General features: G+C 37.0%; 1 protein-coding gene across 1 annotated transcript in view; it reads right to left on the bottom strand.

The window, feature by feature from the left end:
• Positions 1-3,099: 3,099 nt before the first annotated feature.
• The window catches only part of RNF217 (ring finger protein 217), a 99,264-nt gene continuing 80,020 nt past the window's right edge, over positions 3,100-22,343 (bottom strand). The window contains exons 5-6 of the mRNA XM_073337202.2: positions 20,334-20,405; positions 3,100-14,588 (exon numbers count right to left, since the gene is read on the bottom strand). Of these exons, the coding sequence (XP_073193303.1) occupies positions 14,515-14,588; positions 20,334-20,405 (146 nt within the window). The 3' untranslated portion in view covers positions 3,100-14,514. The remainder of the gene's footprint in view (positions 14,589-20,333; positions 20,406-22,343) is intronic.

Raw genomic sequence — 22,343 nt, 5'->3', positions numbered from 1 at the left:
GGGTTTAGGCTCCACAGCAATTCACAGAACTCTCCCAGTACCCTGTAGGTACCTAAATGCACTCATTTGATACCTACATTTTCAGGAATAGAAGTTCCCTAGACACTGACGTTTTTACCTCTGATCATAAACACTTTGTCCTGTGGATGCCTACTTCCCACCTAAGACCCAGAGCAATTCATGAACCAGGGAAGATAGGCAGGCAAATACCTAAATTGCATGCAGGGCCTGATCCAGTAGGTATACGCTGAGACTGCCTACCGGAGCTGGTCTCATTCAAAATCTGCCCAGATAAGGTGAGCAGTAACACCACCTTGTAACTTTGAGCCCAGTGGCTAGAGCACTTACCTAGGATGTGGGAAATCCCACATTTAGTTCCCCCCTCAGTAGAGGGGGAAAAAGATTTGAACAGGGATCTCCCACATCCCAAGTGAGTCCTCTAACCACTGTGCAAGAAGTTGTAAGATGGGCACCACCGCATCATTCAGCCATTTTGCGTGGAGCGAGGCAGACATCTGCCTAGCTCATTCTCCCAAGCAACAGTTTAGAAGCCTATGCTACCTGACGTGAAAAGAGGGGTTCCTGATTGTGAATCATCCACACAGCTAGGCACCTCCTTGCAGCCCAGACTTAAACTCTGTGAGAAGGGCAGCGTTTAGAACCCAGGCCTCTCCTCACCATCTCCCATTGGCTGGCTTAGGCAGCTCCATATCTAGCATGCCATGTTTTACATAGGACATTCTTGTTAATATACCTCAGAATATTAGCCTTTATTGTGACTGCATCACAGGCTTGACTCATATTCAATTTGTGATTTACTATCACCCTCAGATCCTTTTCAGCAATACTGCCACCTAGCCAATTATTCCCCATTTTGTAGTTAGATAGGGGAAAAAAAATCAAATTTACAAGTGAAGTACTTCGCACTTATCGTTATAGATTTTTGTCTTGATTTCAGACCAATTCTCTAATTTGTCAAGGTTATTTTGAATTCTAATCCTGTCCTCCAAATCACCTCCAACTTCCACCATGCTTGAGGTCATCTGCAAATGTTATAATCATACTCTCCACTCCATTATCCAGGTCATAAATTAAAATATTGACTAGTAGTCCAGATACTGGAATGACCCCTAAAGGATCCCACTTTTATGCCCTCCCAGTTTGACAGTGAAGTATTGATAACTGCTTTTTTAGTATGGTCTTTCAAACAGCTGGACGCCCACCTTATAATAATTTCAGCTAGCCCACATTTCCCTAGTTTGCTTATGAGAATATCATGTAGGACAGTATAAAAAGCCATACTAAAAATCACCTCCTGTTCACTAGGCCAGTAACCCTGTCAAAGAAGGAAGTTAGGTTGGTTTAGCATGATTTGGTGTTGACAAATCTATGTTGGCTCTGTCTTATAACCCCATTATCCTCCCCCATTATTAATAATTTGTTCCAGTATCTTTCCAGGTATCAAAGTTAGGCTGATTGGTCTATAATTCCCAATGAATCATCATTAATTATGCCAGTTATAATTAACTCGGAAATGGGCTTCAGCAACCATTATGGACCAAATATTTAGGTCTGTACACAAAATGATCATAATTATACAATCACAAGAACTGTACACATTAATAGCCTGCTAACTATTTGTACAAGAAACGGAGTGCACATTCATTAGAAAAGGAAGCCCTTTCAGTTAATCATGGAATTTTGGTCTTCAGGCTCACTTATCTCTAATAATCACTGTTTAATGTTAATTTTATTTAGTTAACTTTTCCCTTTTCCTGCCCCCACCAAAATACTTGGGATGTTGAACAACATTCTTAAATGCAATTAAAAAATAATAGAAATCACCCTTTAAAAAGTAAAACAAATTGAAGCAGTATTATATGGATAACTTAAGTCCAAAACTATTTAAGAAGTCAAAAGAAAGCAGGTGCTTTAAACTGCAACTAGTTTATTAGGTACACAGGAATTAGTACTATTCATGTACAGACTGGTTTAGAGACAGATACATCTCATCCAGCTCAAATCTTGGAGCTGAATGATGAGCAAGTTCTTCCTCCTGCTTCTTTTCATACGGTCTGTCAGCTAGAGGCTCCATGCAAATTTTCTTATTTTCTGTCACTAGCTTTCTGATGAAGAAACTGGCTCAATGAGAGAACATTTTGTCCATTAATTGAATTAATGGCCTAGGACTTCATTATCTCATAGTTTCTCTCTCAGTCTCGGATCAAGTTCTTAGATCTTCAGCCCACCCTCTGTGAGGTCTTTTCTGGCAAATCTAAAACAAAGCTATCTGTATAATGTTGTAGGAAGGTGGCAGCTCAGCATAGCGATATTTATCTCTGAAGAGCAAGTACTGGTACCTTTTTCTTTCCCAAGGGTTTCTTCCTGTAAACTCTCTGCACACATAATCATGATTACACTCATGCGTTTAGACATTTTAAGGTCAATTATTAGAGATATACAACACTTTGCATTTAGAGGTTTTGATCCGTAGAAGCCAATGTGCTTTAACGAGGTGAACAGACATTATTATTCCGTTTTTACAGAGGAAACTGAAGCACAAAGCGATTAAGAAACATGCCCAAAGTCACACAGTGACTCAGTGGCAAAACTGGGGCTAGAATGCAAGTCTCCTGACTCCCCTCTGATAGTAAGTTCATTGGATCAGACTTTATGCTTAGAGACACCCTAGAATGTGAATTAAAATCACTGAATCCTATTGATACATTTTATCGTACAAAATGTAGTCAAGGCATAGTTCCTTTTTTTAACCAAAAGTTTCAATTCCTGAGAAATAGGTATTCTTGGTGACGGTTAAGGGCACAGTACTGGCTAAGCCTAGTTAACACTTGAGAGCACCCTTTTCAAGATTACTGAAATTTTTGGTATCTTTATAGTTATCGTGATTAGAAGAATGGGTTCTGGAGAATATTTTTTATTTTCCTGTTCCAAAAAGTTATCTAAAGTAGTGCTTCTCAAGCTATCTGATGTGGGGGACCAGCAATTTTTTTTTCCAATGTGCGCGCAGACTGTTTGCCTAATTTGCACAGCTACAGAAGTTTAGTCCTTTGCTTGCAAAAAAGGATTCAGAAACATCAATAGCTTTTTCCTCTCCAAAACTTTATTAGGTAGACATTACTAGATGACACTGTATGACCCTCAGCATGCAAGTAAAGAAAAACTCCACTGTGTATACCTTCACACAATCCATATCTTAAACTCAGAACACTATTTCCCAAGGTTAGAACAGGTGAAGTGCATTCAGATTCTTTTTATAACATCCTCCAGTTTCATCATGAGAAAATTTCCTTTTAATTCCTCATAAATAAGGGACATTAGAATATTGATGAAAGTCAAAGGGATGCATTCAAAAGCACTGAAGCACCATAAGCTTCTGACTATTGAACTTCACTCACAGGATATACACCAGATTTACTGGACACTCTTTACTGAAAATGCCTACAGTAAGTGTGATTGGATTTAGCAAAGTGGAACAGTACAATGACATTCCTATAAATGAATATTAGTGAGGTACCATTTTGAAAATAAACTGTTAAAAATTTCACTTAAATTTCAAAAGGTCCTGTCCAGCAGGATGACGCTTTTCCTTCTTTCCATGTTTTTGTACATGTGCCTATACAACCTGTGTCTAAATGTTTTTGAAGAACAGGATTCATTTTAATTATTTTACATTCATTAATACAAGTTTAGTCAGACACTCTTATGGCAGATTGTACAGAGGATGACAGAGGACAAACATAAAACAAAAGGCACTCAAAAGGATAGCAAAAATTATTAATTACAAAACATTGACACAAACTGAAGCAATTGTGGAGGGAGCATATTCAGTAATAGCCATTGATATAATTCTAAAGTATCAGTCTGGAAGGTAGATTAGTTAAAAAAAAAAATACTGCCTAAAATCATCTATTGAGGTGTTTGGTTTTTTTTGTCAAATTACTGTAGCACAGAGATGTTTAGATTAACATTCACAAATTTAGTATAGACACAATTACTCTTGCTAAAATGTTGCTTTAAATAATTTTGCTGTATAATGTAATTTTCAAATAGAAACACAAGATAAGAATTATACATTATCTTTCAGTATTTTAGTTGCATGGAAGCAGAGAAGAATGTGCTTTTGAGGGAACAATTTGTTACACAAATACTGCATGTTTCTTTTATGATAGCTGAAGACTTACAATACATGGTCTCTCATTCAGTAGACTATAGAGTACTTAATTCTGATAAATTTAAGATACTACAGGAATAAAGCTATTGGTATGAGAGGGTATCAACAAGGGTTATGGCAATTCAATAAGTCTCACTGAAGTGAGACTCTCAGGCAAATTCCTTGATCTTAGTAACTTCAGAATTGTAGTATGTTGGAATTAAGACATATCTGACTGAATCCTAGTGAAGTACTTATATGTTTCTTTATAAAAAGTCAAACTTCAGGTGGGAATAAAATCTTCAAAGATTTTCCTTACTGTAATTTAAGCTAACTGCACTGGATGAAACATCTTCTAGAATTCAGAAATTTCAGTAACAGGAAAGGCTCTAGAAAACAAAAGCCACACAACCTTATTTTTGGTCAAACTTGACAGAGTGTAGAAAAGAGTTTATAAAGGAAGCATATTTATGACCATAGTTTCATGAAGAAATAATTTTGTAAAACAAGCATCAGTTTTCATCTAAAAATCAGTTTGCCTACAGTAATTTTCTTTTGACAATTGACATTGGTCTTTATTTTTTTTAATTTTCAACAATTCAGAAGAATCTACAAAAATTCAGGAACAGAACGTATTCCTTATTCTGACACCAGATTTGAGGAAAGAGATTAAAAAAGGGATCAGTAACTTTTTATGGTACATATGTAAGTATTTCACGCAATCTAGTATATAGTGGGTAAATCCTGGTCCTCACTGAAGTCAATGGGGGCGGGGACTTCACCAAGTAGTTTGACAGAAGGGAGGAAAGAAGTTGCAATCACATCCTCCTTTTTGAGTTTGAGACTCAGTATGGCATGTATCCGTTTCAAATTAACTCAAGTCTCTTCACACAAGAATAAATCTCTTTAATCCAGGATTATAACTTTTAACGCATCATCAGTAGCAGAACTAATAGGTAGGGGGCAACTGCCCCTCCCCCTGTGGCCTTTAGGTGTATGTGTGGTGGCTTTTCAAGCATATTATGTAACTGACAAAAGGAGGTGTATGACAGCATTTTCAGAGGGAACAGTTTCAGGCGATCGTCATAGAAGGTCAAATATTAGCCAGGATGTCTCTTCAATCATCCTTGGATGCCACAGACACTACAAGCCTGCCTCAAATTCACCCAGCAGCATCTGCTCCTGTCCCACGTGGCTGGGCCTGGTTGCCCATTTCAGGAGTTGCAACATGGCACACAGGTTCAAGTGGTATAGCAACCCCGTGAGCCACATCACAATGCCACTCACTCAAATTCATGGTGAAACGGTAACCAGGCCAAATCTAAATAATGCTCTTATGACTTGTGTGCTAGGTTGCAGTACCCAGAGTAGGGAGCTAGGCCCAGCCCTGTGGGTCAGGAGCCACCACTGCCACGTGAGTACGGGGCAGGCTTGCTTTCCAGCCCTCCCCCCAACCCCCATCCCTAAGGTCTCCTTCCTGCACTGCGCCAGGATTAGGGGTTGTGGTGTCGGGATGGAGGGTGCTGCTGCAGGAGGTAGGTGCTGCTGCAGGAGGTAGGTGCTCCCTCGGCAGGGCAAAGAGGATGCAGCGGCAGAGAAGGAGTACATCCGTTAAACAGGAAGTTTCCACAAATGACACCCCCCCCCCCCCCCCCCAGGTTGTAAAATCTGGCTCCACCATTTTCTCTCATCTAAAATTTGGCCTGAAAGGTTATGTCAAAACCCACAGTTACTTTTATTAGAAGACAAAATGAACACTGACAACACATATTTAGATGCATTTCTGGAAAAGGAGGGGGAGTGAATAGTAGTTTAAAAAACAGAAAGGTTAGATTACCTTTCTTGTTCCTAAAATGTATTATGTTGAAATATCCCTGTTTCAGAAAAAAAGACTTTTGGTCTAAAGATGTCTATATATAGCAATCAACTTGTCAATATTTCCTATATGGCTCTTTTATAAAGGAAAACTCAACTGATTCAAGCAATAAGGCACTAACATAAGTTAATAAAAGCATGCTGTCAGTACACAATGCTCTAAATCAAAGCTGAAAAGCAAGTGTTAATATTATACCCACTTTTCCAATTTTTAATGGCCTTTATGTTTCTCTCTCTTTGTTGACTACCTAAGAGACGTATTAAGAGTCCTATTCATGCGTGCAACTTTTAATTTTAAAATACATTTGGAGAAACTGCTTACTTAATTAATCCAAATTCCTTCTTGCCCCAGCATTCCTGTCTACTTCATATAAGGGGAGAAAGATTTGTCACTGATTTTGCTAGAAGTAGGATCACCACCTATGTTCTGAACAATGCTAGGAGCAGGATTAATATTTTTATTTTCTCACCATATATTGTACTTATGTATATCACATACAAAAAATAACCTATTTTATTTCAATGATTTAATTGCCATTAAAGATAAGAAATTTGGCCCTGAACAGTTCAAGATTGGACAAAAAAGATTTTAGGCTGTCTAATTTTGGAATTTTTTTAGAAATTTAATTTAAAATCCCAAAGGAGACATTGGGAGTTTGTTTTTAAATTTCCCATAGAAAATATAATAGGTCAGATCCTCAGCTTTTATAGATCTGCCTAGCTTCACTGAAGTCTATTGAGTTACATCCATTTATACTAGCCTAAGATCATTCTCTTTTTAGGAGCCATTGCTATTAAACTGAACAATATTATGTAATGATAAAATTCTTATACTATAATCCAAAATGTGATACTATTTATATATGCTAAACTGCATTAGCGAATAGTAATACTGTACCAATATTGTCTGAAGTGGTCAATTTTAAATGCAGTTATTTCCTTCTTTAGCCACTTTAACCATCAGTTTGAGAGTTGGGAATATAATTAAATAAAATGTATAACAACGGGCAATAAGGTAAACATTTTATTATGAGATGGCACAAACAGACAAATGTAAATTTACCTTCTTGTACTTGTACTAATTTCTGGATATGAAGCAGCAGAATGTAGATTGACATGAAAAATTCCTAACTGCAATTTCCATGTTAAAAAAAATGGGACATGGCTCAAGATTGAACCTGTTCGGCTTCCCCTGGAGCTTGGATCAGATACGAGCGCATTTCTTGCCTGTATCAGCAATTTACAAGCAGCAGTGTTCATATTTTAACAGCTTGTTTTGACTGTATGTTTTTTCATTTCACCTTTTTTTCTTTGTAAAATGAGGCAATCATGGGATCACATTAGTAACTTTATGCTGAGTTAGTGACAATAAATAAATAAAAACTGCTAACAAAGTATCATTTTTGTTTCACTGTTTTCCAAGAATTTCCTAATTGCCTATGCCAGGTCTTGTGAAACATTATAGCTGGAAAAGCAAGGAGCTGGCATGCACTGATGTTTAAAAGGGTCTTGCACACACTTTTTGTTTTTGTTTTTTTAGTGTAAAAATGGGTTTTTCTCTAATAATTTTCAAATAAACCTCTGCCATTTTGACTTTGATCCATACAACAATTTCAGATTTACTGTTCAGTTTTTCACATGAGCCAAACAGAAAATGAAAGGTTTTCTGCTGTGCTGTACACAGTATTTTTTCCTAATTACCACTGAGAACAGGGTCTTTTAATTTTATATAATAAGACTTGCAATAATTTTTAAGGGGAAAGATGAGACATATTTAGACATCCAGTTTCACTTTTCTAAGAAACAAGCAACTGTACCTTACTTACACACACTCATATCTCAAATACATCATGCATTTTATAATCAAGTTCCTACAATACCGTAGGTGTTGGCAAATATTTTACTGCCATATTAAAAAGAGCATTAATGATTTTGCCTTTTACTGCTAATGTTTCCACTTTTTATAGGAAAAGACTATAGATAGCTCTAAAGCCTTTACTATCACTTGGAATAACATGGAAGAAGCTGGACCAGGAAAATTACAGTCCTGCGAACAGAAAGTAATTTTGTAGTAGGTCCTGTTTTTAAGGAGTCACAATGTGTTATGGGGACAATTTTGCTTAGATCAACTCAATGGTAAGAAAAATTACAAATACAGTCACACTTTAAACTTACATTCATTCTTTTTATATATTTTACTTTTTCTTGCCTCCTAACAAGCCAATTACTCCTATGTAAGTGAAGTCAAAATGTTGAATCATGACATCACTGTTTTCCATGTCAGGCTGATTTCTGAATCACAGGACTACTTCACTGCAAAATATAACAAATGATGAAGCTGGGTTCTGAAAGAGAGTTTCCTTGATGTAAATATCTCTACTAACAATAGGCAAAATACCAAAAAAAAAAAAAATTGCAACTCAAACTGCGAATTGTATATGAATACTCTTTTTCAAGTTTGAAAGTCCCTATTATGAATACTCTTTTTCAAGTGTGAAAGTCCCTATTAAAAACTCTGGATATCTGCAGGTTGCAGTTCCTAAAACTTACTGATATGGGTCTGCTGAATAGGACAGACTTTAAAAAAGGCCTAAATAAACACTATATACAAAGTGGTTTACCAGTATCCCAAAGAGGAAAAATGGCTACATATTATTACAAGTCAACATTCCTTTAGCATGGAACCTTCCAGAGAAAGCAATTTGAGACCAGATCAACTGTTCTACAGAAAAAAGTCTAGCCTTGCTTCCCCACCAAAAAAAAAAAAAAAAAAACCACCAAAGAAAAACCGGTGCTAGTGTTACTATGAAGAAACTACTAAGAGGTTTTGATAGAAAAAAGATGGGATGCCTTACAAGGGTGGAGAGGGGAGCACCTTTCTGAAAAATTCTGCTCTTACCGAAGATGTAAAATCGTCTGATTTTACAGTTGCTGTGCTACAGTCCTTAAACATAACTTCATGTAACTTGGTCAAAACATTGTGGGCCAAATTTACTACTGGCATACAAATGGATGCAACTTCAGTGACTCCAATGGAGTTGTGCCTGCAGCAAACACCACCAGCAAATTTGGCCCACTGCAACTAAAAGGCTCCTGATGAAGAAATCATGAAATTCTCTTCCAACAAAGTGCTCCTTTAGGATGCTTCCCATCAGCAAAATTCAAAGTGATCTAATATGGATTTAAGTTATAATGGCCCATGGTTCACACCCACAACTTAGAATTATACAGCCATAACCACGGCCAAGAATTATAAACGGTATAAGGTCCACTCCAGAAAGAAATGCCACAAGATTTAAAAGTTCAAAGTCTGTAAAAGTAATCCATTTGGCTACTGAATTTGAACCAATTAGATACACTTGACAAGAGAAACCATTAAATTCTCTAAGAATCATTTCATCAGATGTAAGCAAAGAATTATCAGTCCTCTACAAGAGACAGTTATACTGTCCTGCACTTTTTTTTTTTAATGTCACACTAACTGCTATGACTCTTTGGAAAAACAGACAGCTCACTGGCTAAACAAAATTCATAGTGGCAAGTATTTCAAGTATTATTGGCAATATTCACCTCTCATTAATATTATAGAAAAATTAAAACATCATGTTGTCCAACCTTCCAAAAGCAAGGTGAACAGATGCAATAAAAAAAACACCATGTCATCAAGAGCTGTGCAATAAACGACTATTTATATAGTATCTCAAAAAATGAACTATGGACAGATCCTCAGCCCCTGCTATCCTAAAGGGAGATCACAGAGGTGAACTGAAAGTGCATTTTTAATTATTTTAAAGATATGACTATACTGTGCTATAAATAAGTGATAAAAACTGGAAATGTTGTAAATATAATTTGTGATACTGAAAAGGAAATGTTATAATCAACTGGAGGACAGGGTTGCAGTACAGTTATTGACTCATAACTGCAGTCCCACTTTTCAGTTGCATAATTCATTGCACTCTTATTGGCTAAGGTAATAGGATTTGCACAATAACTAGTTATTTTCCAATAATACAATATGCAATTCCCTGCATAATCACCTTACAGTTACACAAATACCTCCACTATGAAAGGCTACTGCACCTAGAACTCCATAAGATACTGCCACAAATATGGTTGTCTCAGCTTCTGGTCCCCTTCCCACCCTGTAACCTCACCTAGTTGCACTAAACACAATTTAATTACACTAAGTGAAGGAAGGGAGGGGACTAAGCCTTCCTCAAGGGGCAAACAGCAGCATGGGAGAGAGAAATATTGGGAAAACTAGAGTTAGATTGGCAGGTGGCAGTGTTTGTTGTGAACATATGGGTGGGAAGTTCTAGGGCACTAGCCATTCAGAGTAGAGATAATCAGAGTAGCCAGTCAGAATGCAGGATTAAGAGGATACTTTTCAGTACAATATTCATAATTTCAGGGGGCTTTGATAACTCTGTAATAACTATATACTGGCTAACAACTCCTGAATTTTTGCCCTCAAATTTTATTTCACCCAGGAGGGCTACTACCTTGAAAATAAGTATCTTAAAGTTACAATTTAAGTACACAGAGCCAAATTTCCTCCTCTGATAGAACAATCTGCGAGGGGACAAAGAATGAGGAAGCCTTGTGGGTGGTAGGTTGTTCCTCCCCATGGAAGAACAACAAAGCTGGCATTGAAAATCAGAGATTTAAGAAGATCAGGAGGCCAGAGCCCTCCACACTGAAGTCCTGGACCTCTGCCCAACTTGGTTTTACTGGGACCACAGTTGGAGCCACTATGATAGGGCTTATACAGCTGGCATCAGATACTGGGATCTACTTTTAAGGGAGGCTTCCAATTGCAGAGAGGTGGCCGTAGAAAGGTAATTCAGGCTAAGGCTGTATTATCTTTGCACAGGAATCTCTACAGTGGGCAGCGATCATGTCCTCAGCTGGCCTTCCCCACTCCAATTACCTTGTGGAATCTCATTCTGAATATGTCTTTTGGTGTGAAAGAGCTCCTCAAATGAAAAACAACCTTTTACTGTCTACTGTGGCTACTTCCCGGTGCCTACTGCATCCGTGGGTCAGCATACAGTAACATGAAACCTGTCTTAAGAATCATTCAAATGGGAAACAACTTAGTGTTTTAATGGAAGGGGTTTACTGATCAAGGCGGAGCAGAACTGTTGTCTAGTAAAGAGTGCTGTCATGTAGGTTTTACTCTATATAATTTACAAATAAAAATACTTGGTAAGAGGATGAACGAAAAATCATTTATCAATTTCCCAATCATAGTAGCTAAATAAATCCTATTCCAGAAATTTTGGTATAATTTATGTGTATCAGAAATAATTTAGAAAATATTGACTTTTACTTTCAAATCAAATATTAAATTTATTTTCCAGAAAATTAAAAGACTGTTTAACTATTTTGTTGATAAAATTTTGACTTCTAAACTTAGAAGTATTCACATTTGAATAGTTGTCAATTTATGTGATAACATATTTAAACTGGAATATAAAATAGTCTTTTTTTTAATATAGTGTTCAAATTTTTAAGGTATTTTTAATTTAAGAAGAGTGAAGAAGTGAACTACAAAGTAGGCAAGCAATCCAGGACTGAATCTCTCTCCTCTCATACAAAAAAGCACTATCAATTATTCTTATCATTCTTTTGGAGAGAGAACATACAAAAGATAAGCATACTCTCTCATCTTTATAAATTCATTAGGTTAAACTTGGCCAATTTTGTTATATGTACAAACAAAATGGAAAAATCATTTCCATTTGATTTTGTTTACCTTGATTAAATTAATGCCCTAGATGACATAGTACTGTAGGAACTGAGAGATGTTATTTTGTATTTTTTTAACCTTAATGGCATGCTTTTTCTGTTCACAAATATTTTTTTGATTATAATAAGTGACTAGATCTATTACCCTACCCCCTTTGATGGCACTAATGTGGAAATGCATGCTATTCATTCCATTCTCTTATCTTAAGATCTTACTTGCATTCCCATAAGAAAATCTGAAGTTATTACCTCAAACCTCCCATATTGAAAAAGCTACAAAAATAGGTTACACATTGTAAGAATATTTCAAACATTTATAAAGAACCAGGAAGAATAATTGAATCATTCCACTGTGTAACCAATTACAGAAAATCTTAAGTACTAAGATATTCTTAAATGAAATAGTTGATTTGACACTGTTTTTATAGACTACACCACAAACACCAAAATTCTCTATACATCTCTAAGGTCTGGAACTTTTCTAAATAATACAAAAGTATCCCCAGAAAGTTATTTGACTTTTAAAAGAAAGGAATAAAAATCCCTGAGTAATCCAAAAACAACTGATATGTATGACCTCAGAAAACGGACTCTTAAAACAGACTAGTTTCAAGGCAGCTGACAACTTTCAGGTACAACCAAAATAAGGGACAGATGTGTCATAGCAGAGACGGTTTTAAAGTTACATAATATATGTATTTTAAATAGAAATACTATACTTTGAAATTAGGTAATTGCCTCCATTTTTAATATAAAACTCTTAGGAAAGGTCCTATTTCCACAATCATTGCAGGGTCAGCATACCTTTAAACTGAAATGGAAGATGAACTGACAGGTGCTGTTGGAACTATCTTGGCTACTATTATATACTTGTACACAGTGTTTTGGTAACAAAAAAAAAAAAAGCAAGCTGGCTAAAGCCTGTAAATAAGCAAACACTAGCCAACTACGGTAAGCTGACATTTGTGTTGCCAGGTAAACAAAATCCACTACAATTTCGTCTACTGAGGCTTTGAAGTTTAAGTATACTCTACTGCAGGGGTAAACATGGATCACCAAATTGCTACTGCTATATTCAGGTTTCAGTTGATTTTTTTTTTAAGGGTATCAGTGCAAAATATATACTCGCAAAATTGTATGCTGTAATTGGATGCAAATTTACAATACCTACAAGCTTTGAAGGAGACTAAATAAAACCACAGCATATACAAATACGTGGTTAGATGTGGTCAGTTAATATGGCCATTTTAAGCAATTTTATTCCTTTTGTTTCTTAAAGGCCAACTGACACTTTATGGAAAAAACTGATATTTTTATTTTCTCCTCCTCCTTTAATGTTTAGATATTCTAGTTACAAACATTTTCATTTCTTCTTCTTCCTAACATTTTTTAAAAAAACCTTTAGTGATATTTGCATGATAGCAAGATAGTGGGATTTTTTTTGTTTTTTATTTCTAGTAACTTATTCCTAACCTTTAATTACATTGTTCTGATTGCAATGGACTGTGAAAAAGAAGTCAGTCAGAATAATATGATTTTAAGTTAGGAATAAACAACAGGACTAGCAGAGCTCTTCAAACAAAGGTATTATTGTCACAGTACATTATCAAAACCAAGGAAGAGAAAACAAAGTATGGAATACTAGTAGGATTGTTTCTAAGTCCTTGCCTCCATGCTCTGCCTGCCCCCACCCATGAGACATTGGGTCTTTTAGGAATTGAGCAGTCTACTTAACAATTTAAACGTGCTGTTTGGGTAAATAATATTTCATAGATTGAATCTTCATACTGTAGCTAGTTTGTAGTGTATGTGCCAACATACAAGTGAAGATACAAGTTAGTTCTAGCTCCACCATGAAAACAGACTTTCCCAGCCATTTTCCCATCTCACTTTCAGTGAGTGCCTGAAGACAGAAAGGGCCAGTAATATTTGTTTCATTAGCTAAGACAGACATTTCTTTTTTGCTGGGAGGGGCTGAAATACTGTAATGTCCTACAGAATTAGTCTCCCCAAAATCATTGCTTATATTCCTAATGTAATTTAAATACTACAACAAATATCATTGACTTGGTTCCAATAATTTTACTCCTTACTTCCCTTTGAGGCACTGATATTTTGGCTGTGGCAACCCCTGCCACATAGGTGATTAAGCTCCCTAATCCGCTGGTAAAATTGGCAGACAATATAACCAGCCATCATCTTCCAGCATCTGATTTTACACATTGGTATGTTAGACAGAACACTGTGTGATGAAAAATACTTACAGAATTAGACTCTAAAACCAGACTAGGCTATTCAGTGTACACTAAAAGTCCAAACACCTCTAGGCATTTCCTCTGAAAGGCCTATACAGAAGCTAAATGGAAAACATGTTACCAATTAAATATTTTCTTCACAGGACAATCAGTGGAGTTGTGGCTACAATACAGACTTTGATTGTCTACGAAAGAAACTTAGACCTAAACCTTTAAAAATAAAGTAAAAAACACATTTAAAAAGCAGCAGTTAGGGGGCCCATCTTGTTGGAGTGCACCAGAGTAGGAGGCATTCTGGTCAGCAGTAGTGTACTGTGTGGAGGGAATATCGCAGAAAGTTCCTATTCTTTTTCCAGGACTGTGGCTTCAAAGCTGTTAACCAGTACTATATTGCTCTGTCGCACAATTTTTGTATAGCCCTTACATGACCAGCTCAGTTCAGGTGAGTAAGGTCCATTCTTACCAGGGCATACCTGTCCGTGACCTTTTCCTCTGCTTTTTACAAAGGCAATAGATAGGAAACACAAATAAACCTGCCAAAAAAGCACACACAAAATTAAAAGAAAATAGTATATAGTTATGAAATACTAAATTGTAATTTCCCAGTGTGTGCGCATCTACTGAAACACAAACACACACACACCACCCAGTATCCAAATATTGCTCCACAAATTCCTGTGAAACTTTAAATGGTTAAGACATTTAGACTAGCACGGAAAACACTGAACTGCAATCATCTATTTTTGGTAACTACACTAACATTTCTCTATCTTTCATTAATTTTGGGTTTAAAACTTATACTTCGAAAATTGCATAGTTTAAACTCTCACAATTCGTCAAAGGACATAAATAGTACAGAACTGTTGAGCACTGGCAATCTTAACTCCACATTAAAGTTTTTTGCTGTGAAATTATAAATTATCAGGAAGCTTTCCAAAATACTTTGAGATTTATTCAAAGAAACCTTAACTCTCTGATTTTATCTGGCATAAAGATCCTGTGGGTATAAAAGAAGGATGCCATTCAATTTATGGTTTACTTTTAATTTACTTGCTAACTACTGGCTTTATGATAAAGCAGTGTTTATTTTGTAACTTACATGATACAATTCCTGCTAATGCCCCTATCTCTCAGGAACAAAAATAAATGTCTCTTCCATAGTGTCTATTATAGAAGACATGAGAATTCCATCATAGATTTAAAGAGAGTATTTTAAACTTACACACTTTTAAATTCACAACTAAGTTAATAAATCAGTTTTCATACAAATACAAATCTAAAAACTCTGACACTAAATTACACTCATTGTTACCTACTTTCAGTTCAATTTTCTTTTCTATTTGCTCACTTTCCAGAATCCCAATTTCTGACTATAGAAAACCTTTCATGGGTGATATAACCTGAACTACCATGTAACATAAAAGTAATGTCTTGGGCCACAAGGGTATTGTGATTTATGTTATACTAAGTGGTTGTATGCAGTGTTGCTAAGCTGTGTTGGTCCCAGGATATTAGAGAGACAAGTTGTGTGAAGTAATATCTTATTGGACCAACTTCTCTTGGTGAGAGAGAGAGACGCTTTTGAGCTCATAAGAACAAAAGAATGGCCATACTGGGTCAGACCAAAGGTCCTTCCAGCCCAGTATCCTGTCCACCGACAGTAGCCAATGCCAGGTGCCCCAGAGGGAGTGAACCTAACAGGTAATGATCAAGTGATCTCTTTCCTGCCATCCATCTCTGCCCTCTGACAAACAGGGGCTAGGGACACCATTCCTTACCCATCCTGGCTAACAGTCATTAATGGACTTAACCTCCATGAATTTATCCAGTTCTCTTTTAAACTCTGTTATAGTCCTAGCCTTCACAACCTCCTCAGGCAAGGAGTTCCACAGGTTGATTGTGCGCTGAGTGAAGAACTTCCTTTTATTTGTTTTAAACCTGCTACCCATTCATTTCCTTTGGTGGCCCCTAGTTCTTATATTATGGCAACAAGTAAATAACTTTTCCTTATTCACATATTCCACACCACTCAGGATTTTATATACCACTATCATATCCCCCCTTAGTCTCCTCTTTTCCAATCTGAAAAATCCTAGCCTCTTTAATCTCTCCTCATATGGGACCCGTTCCAAACCCCTAATCATTTTAGTTGCCCTTTTCTGAACCTTTTCTAATGCCAGTATATCTTTTTTGAGATGAGGGGACCATATCTGTACGCAGTATTCAAGATGTGGGCGTACCATGGATTTATATAAGGGCAATAAGATATTCTCCATCTTATTCTCTATCCCTTTTATAATGATTCCTAACATCCCGTTTGCTTTTTTGACTGCCGCTGCACACTGCGTGGACGTCTTTGGAGAACTATCCACGATGACTCCAAAATCTTTCTCCTGATTAGTTAGCCCCCCATCATATTGTATGTATAGTTGGGGTTATTTCTTCCAATGTGCATTACTTTACATTTATCCGCATTAAATTTCATTTGCCATTTTGTTGCCCAATTACTTAGTTTTGTGAGATCTTTTTGAAGACCTAGCCTAAGCAAGACTTTTTGAAGTTCTTCACTGTCTGCTTTGGCCTTGACTATCTTGAGCAGTTTAGTATCATCTGCAAACTTTGCCACCTCACTGTTTACCCTTTTCTCCAGATCATTTATGAATAAGTTGAATAGGATTGGTCCTAGGACTGACCATTGGGGAACACCACTAGCTACCCCTCTCCATTCTGAAAATTTACCGTTTATTCCTACCCTTTGTTCCCTGTCTTTTAACCAGTTCTCAATCCATGAAAGGATCTTCCCTCTTATCCCATGACAACTTAATTTACGTAAGAGCCTTTGGTGAGGGACCTTGTGAAAGGCTTTCTGGAAATCTAAGTAAACTATGTCCACTGGATCCCCCTTGTCCACATGTTTGTTGACCACCTCAAAGAACTCTGATAGATAAGTAAGATATGATCTCCCTTTACAGAAACCATGTTGACTTTTGCGCAACAATTTATGTTCTTCTATATGTCTGACAATTTTATTCTTTACTAATGTTTCAACTAATTTTCCCAGTACTGATGTTAGACTTACTGGTCTGTAATTGCCAGGATCACCTCTAGAGCCCTTCTTAAATATTGGTGTTACATTAGCTATCTTCCAGTCATTGGGTACAGTAGCTGATTTAAAGGACAGGTTACAAACCATAGTTAATAGGTCCGCAATTTCTCATTTGAGTTCTTTCAGAACTCTTGGGTGGAATGCCATCTGGTCCTGGTGACTTGCACTGTTAAGTTTCTCAATTAATTCCTAAACCTCCTCTAGTGTCACTTCAATCTGTGACAATTCCTCAGATTTGTCACCTACAAAACGGCTCAGGTTTGGGAATCTCCCTAACATCCTCAGCCGTGAAGACTGAAGCAAAGAATTCATTTAGTTTCTCTGCGATGACTTTATTGTCTTTAAGTGCTCCTTTTGTATCTCGATCATCCAGGGACCTCCCTGGTTGTTTAGCAGGCTTTCTGCTTCTGAGGTACTTAAAAAATATTTTGTTATTACCTTTTGAGTTTTTGGCCAGCTGTTCTTCAAACTCCTTTTTGGCTTTTCTTATTACATTTTTACATTTAATTTGGCAGTGTTTATGCGCCTTTCTATTTACCTCAGTAGGATTTACTTCACTAAGAACTCCACAGAGTTCTTCTTCAGGTCTAGGAAAGGTACTCCAAGCGTCACAGCTAAATACAATGTGCTTTGCATAGATATCAGACTGTATGTATTGGCATAGTAAAAAAATAAATCAGTTTTTACCCTCTGCTTACAGCTGTTTTTTCCCCCGGTCCCTGTCTTTTTTTGATGGAATGTAGATTTCAAGTTTCAGAGTAGCAGCCGTGTTAGTCTGTATTCGCAAAAAGAAAAGGAGTACTTGTGGCACCTTAGAGACTAACAAATTTATTTGAGCATAAGCTTTCGTGGGCTACAGCTCACTCCATCAGATGCATAACTCCGAAGAAGTGGGCTCTAGCCCACGAAAGCTTATGCTCAAATAAATTTGTTAGTCTCTAAGGTGCCACAAGTACTCCTGTTCTTTTTGTAGATTTCAAGTATTACATGTCTTCCTCTATTAGTAACTTCACTTTCCTGAACATTAGGTGGAGTGGTATTTTAACAGAAAACTTATTTATTTTAAACTTAATTAACTAGGAAGCAAATCCTCAGTATAATGTTTTCATTTTCCCTAGTGAAAAAGTATGGTCTCCGGATCACCAGCTGTCTGCATAAAGACACAATGAGTGTACGAAACATCTGCAGTTCACTGGCTTTCCAGTAACACTATTAATTTGAAAAGTGGAGGAGAAACAGCAATACCTTTCAGCAAAATGAGGGTAATAGTCCTTTCTGCCTTCAAAGGGATGTGGCTTAGTTCATTAATATTTATAAAGCACTTTGAGTTGATCAGAGAGAAGGTGATACAGAAATACAAATATTATGTGGAGTGATTTTCACTCATGCCTTGTCTAGACTAGGATTTAAAGGTGTGGTGTTTGTCCGTGTTATCCAACATGTTCTAACACATTGATATTTTGCCTTAAAACATGCTAAATTGGTCAACTTAAAGACCAGGTTCCTCTCTAGGCTTTAATTCAACCAGTTTAGTATGTGTTGAAGGCAGCATGTCTTATCTTCACATCAGCAAATGTGTGCTAATATTACACCTTTGATCCTAGCCTAAGCAAGACTTGAGTTTATCTTAAAGCCTTTCTGTAAAAAGCAAGCTGTTTAATAAACCTGATTGTGTTTTTTAAGTGAAAAAGAACAGTTTGTTAGAAGTACTTTTCAATCGAAATCGAAAGAGTAGTCCATACACTTTGTCCATATGGGCTGATTAGAAAATATGTGCTTTTCAGAGACTGCTGCTCTATCATACCAAAAAGAAAACCTTCTGAAGTCATTACTCCTAGCTCAGTATTTACCAAAATGAACTGTCAAAATACAGATGGTGAAATTACTGGTGTAGAGTGGTTTACAACTTCCCTATTAAGATTACTTTTACAGCTGTGTTGGTACCAGACGTTGCTATAATTACTTCAATTTCAGAGATTAACCATATATAATCAACATGTCTTTTCTAAACCCCATACACATTACTCTGCAGGATCAGCTCAGTGATCTGATCATAGCTAAGGCCCAGTTTTACACTTAGAAGTTTTGTCATTATAGCTATGCCAGTATATAGCTATACAAACCCCTCTTAGTGCAGAAAAAGTGGTTTCACCAGTATAGCTTGGTGAGCAAAATAAGCTTTAGAGGCAAAAGCATTTTATGTCAGTATAAATGCATTGACACTAGGGCTTTTGCCAGCATAGAAATGTCACCAAAAAAGTTAAAACAAAAACACCAAGCACCAAAGCACTTCTAGTGTAGGCATGGCCACAGTTACACCAGAATAAAGATGCCTTATACCAGTATATAGCTTATTTTGCTTTCTGACCCAGGATTAAGATGTAATGGTACAAGCACTTTCATACTGGGGGAGGTTTAGGTTGGATATTAGGAAAAACTTTTTCACTAAGAGGGTGGTGAAACACTGGAATGCGTTACCTAGGGAGGTGGTAGAATCTCCTTCCTTAGAGGTTTTTAAGGTCAGGCTTGACAAAGCCCTGGCTGGGATGATTTAACTGGGAATTGGTCCTGCTTTGAGCAGGGGGTTGGACTAGATGACCTCCTGGGGTCCCTTCCAACCCTGATATTCTATGATTCTATGATAACTACATCCACACTAAAGGAGGTTTTGTTACTGTAACTATACTGATATACTTCAGGTGGCAAAATGTTCTAGTGCAGACAAGCCCTAAGTATTGACTCACTGAAAATAATTTGTTCTTTCTAAATAGCTGGGAGGCATCAATCCTGCACAGGAAAAAATAATTATAATGCATTGAGATTCTCATATAGAAAGCATTATTAAGATGCAAAGTGATTTACAAACATCAGTCACAAAAAACACCCCTGTGAGATATGTATGTGTGTATTTGTGCCTCCATTTATCCATCTCTAAAAATGGCATTACTGTAAGACTGAATGAATTGCTGAAGGTCACATGTCATGTCAGTGGCAAAATCAGGATTAGAATCCAGGTCAGCAGATTCTGATTCCCAGTTTTATGTTAACCCTTTAATACGATCACGAAGTTTCAATGGAATTATACTATCAGATTCGGGATATACTAATTACTTAGACTTAGAAATTCCTTTTTTTAGCAGAACAGTCATAATTATACTGCATGAGTTCTTACCAATTACAACAGCTATAGCTCCCAGTGCCAGTCCCAATACCAGTATTAAGGGTGCAATGAGTAATTTTCCAGCTGAAAAACAAAAATAATTAAAATTATTTATTTTACTTCATCATCATCCTGGCTACCCACAAACACTTGAAATAATCTAACCTCATAGGTACTTCTGAAATAAAACTAATTTTTGGAAGTTTTACTGGAGTTCCCCTTTGAAATGATATTCTTCAACTCCAGTGAGAGGCCATTAGTGATAAACCAATCTTCTGCTCTTCCTGCACTGTAACCACTCTCACATGCCACAATCTACCTTTGTGTATCTCAGCTTTCACAGTGCATCTATTACCAGTTCTAATTTTAGGACATTTCAGGATTAAGAGCAGAACGATGGGCATATACGCTCAGTACTTTTGGTATCCCCTCGGGAGGCTCTACGAGTCCTACTACATCCACCCCACTACCATCCCTAGGAAGATGCCCCACCAAAGCATCCATCATTCTGGGGATCTATAGAGTTAGGCCCAGATCCAAAAACGGGATCTCAGTTCATAGTCAGTAGCAGCAGCTCAAAGAGATGTCACCAACTGATAACTAGCTAATTTAGGGTCTGATCCTTTGCCCTTTGAAGGCAATGGTAGTGCTCCCATTGACTTCCATGATGCAGGGCCAATCCCTAAGAGCATCTAATCCTGTTTCCAATCAATACCTAAAAGAAATGGTGTGGCTCTCCCAGGACTGGGTTAGAAGAGTTGTGCTGAGTAGACGCCATAGGAGCATAGAAGTTACACTGTATGGGTTGTTCTTTTTAGGTTTGTATTTTTTAGTTTACAGCTGTTCAGCTGCATGAAAGGACTGAGCAGCCAAAGACTTGCCAAACTGATATCAATTTGGATTGAACTAGAACCCATGCAATACCACTACTTTGTCTTGCTGACACAGACTGACCTCTAGAAACAGGGATAGTTTCTTTCCATGTGTTGTATAGCATGTAGCACAAAGGGGCTCTGGTCTCAACTGCTTGAAAATGCAAAGTGGGAAGTAAATGCCAAGTATTTTATTGTTACTAATGGTCCAGTAGTTCAAATGGAGATGTGAATTTCAATAAATTAGGTTGTGCCTTTAAGAGATTACCTTTGGAAGGGGAGGAAAATTAAAAATAGATACCTCAGAAATACAGACTGACTTGGATTAGGTTTTAGGGAATGATTTCATCATCATTCAAGAGAACAATGATGTAAGCTTCTCCAGAACCAGAGCCACTAATTTGAGCAGTTTGAAGGGAAAACAAGATGTTTCACAAACATTTACAACGGTAACTGAACTGGTCCTTTTCACACTTCTGTATAATTCAAAAAGCCTTAAAAACAGAGTGTATTGAGCGGGAGAGAAGGGTTCTGAAAGTATGATTAATTATGAAAAGAAAAGACTTGGAAAAGTTTATTCTTTGAATTATCATAAAACCTAGATGCCAACCCATGGATCAGGATGCCATTTGTTAGGATATAGATATTCAGGCCTGTCTGTAAAGGCCTATACTCTAAGAATTTAGGTGTATTCTTATCACTTGACTAATTATAGAGGTATAAAAGAAAGAATCAAAATCACTGTCTGCCGGTGTAAGGGCCTTCTCTTACTGTGACAGTTTGTGGCCCTGTGCTTAGGCTAAGGCCTTTGGCTAAGCAAACGAACGGTCACATCCTCACATTCCAAACTAGTCACATTGAAATAAGGTGCTATTGGGCTGTTAGGCACTATCAGGACAGGATTGTATTCCTATCACCTCCAGAGAAAGGGAAGTGCCTAGAAAATGTAAAAGGAAACTTAGTTTGATAGCATCCTGTCTGGCAAGAACTCACTTATCGATAGCTGGGATGTGAAACCCTCACTTCTGTATTGTCTTGTCATTATAGTTTCCACTTTGCTATTGTTTGTCTGTATAATCTCTGTCTGGTTCTGTGATTGTTCCTGTCTGCTGTATAATTAATTTTGCTGGGTGTAAACTAATGAAGGTGG

Source organism: Lepidochelys kempii, chromosome 3 (assembly GCF_965140285.1).
Source record: "Lepidochelys kempii isolate rLepKem1 chromosome 3, rLepKem1.hap1, whole genome shotgun sequence".
NCBI lineage: Eukaryota > Metazoa > Chordata > Testudines > Cheloniidae > Lepidochelys > Lepidochelys kempii.
This window is presented reverse-complemented; position numbering and strand designations above follow the sequence as displayed.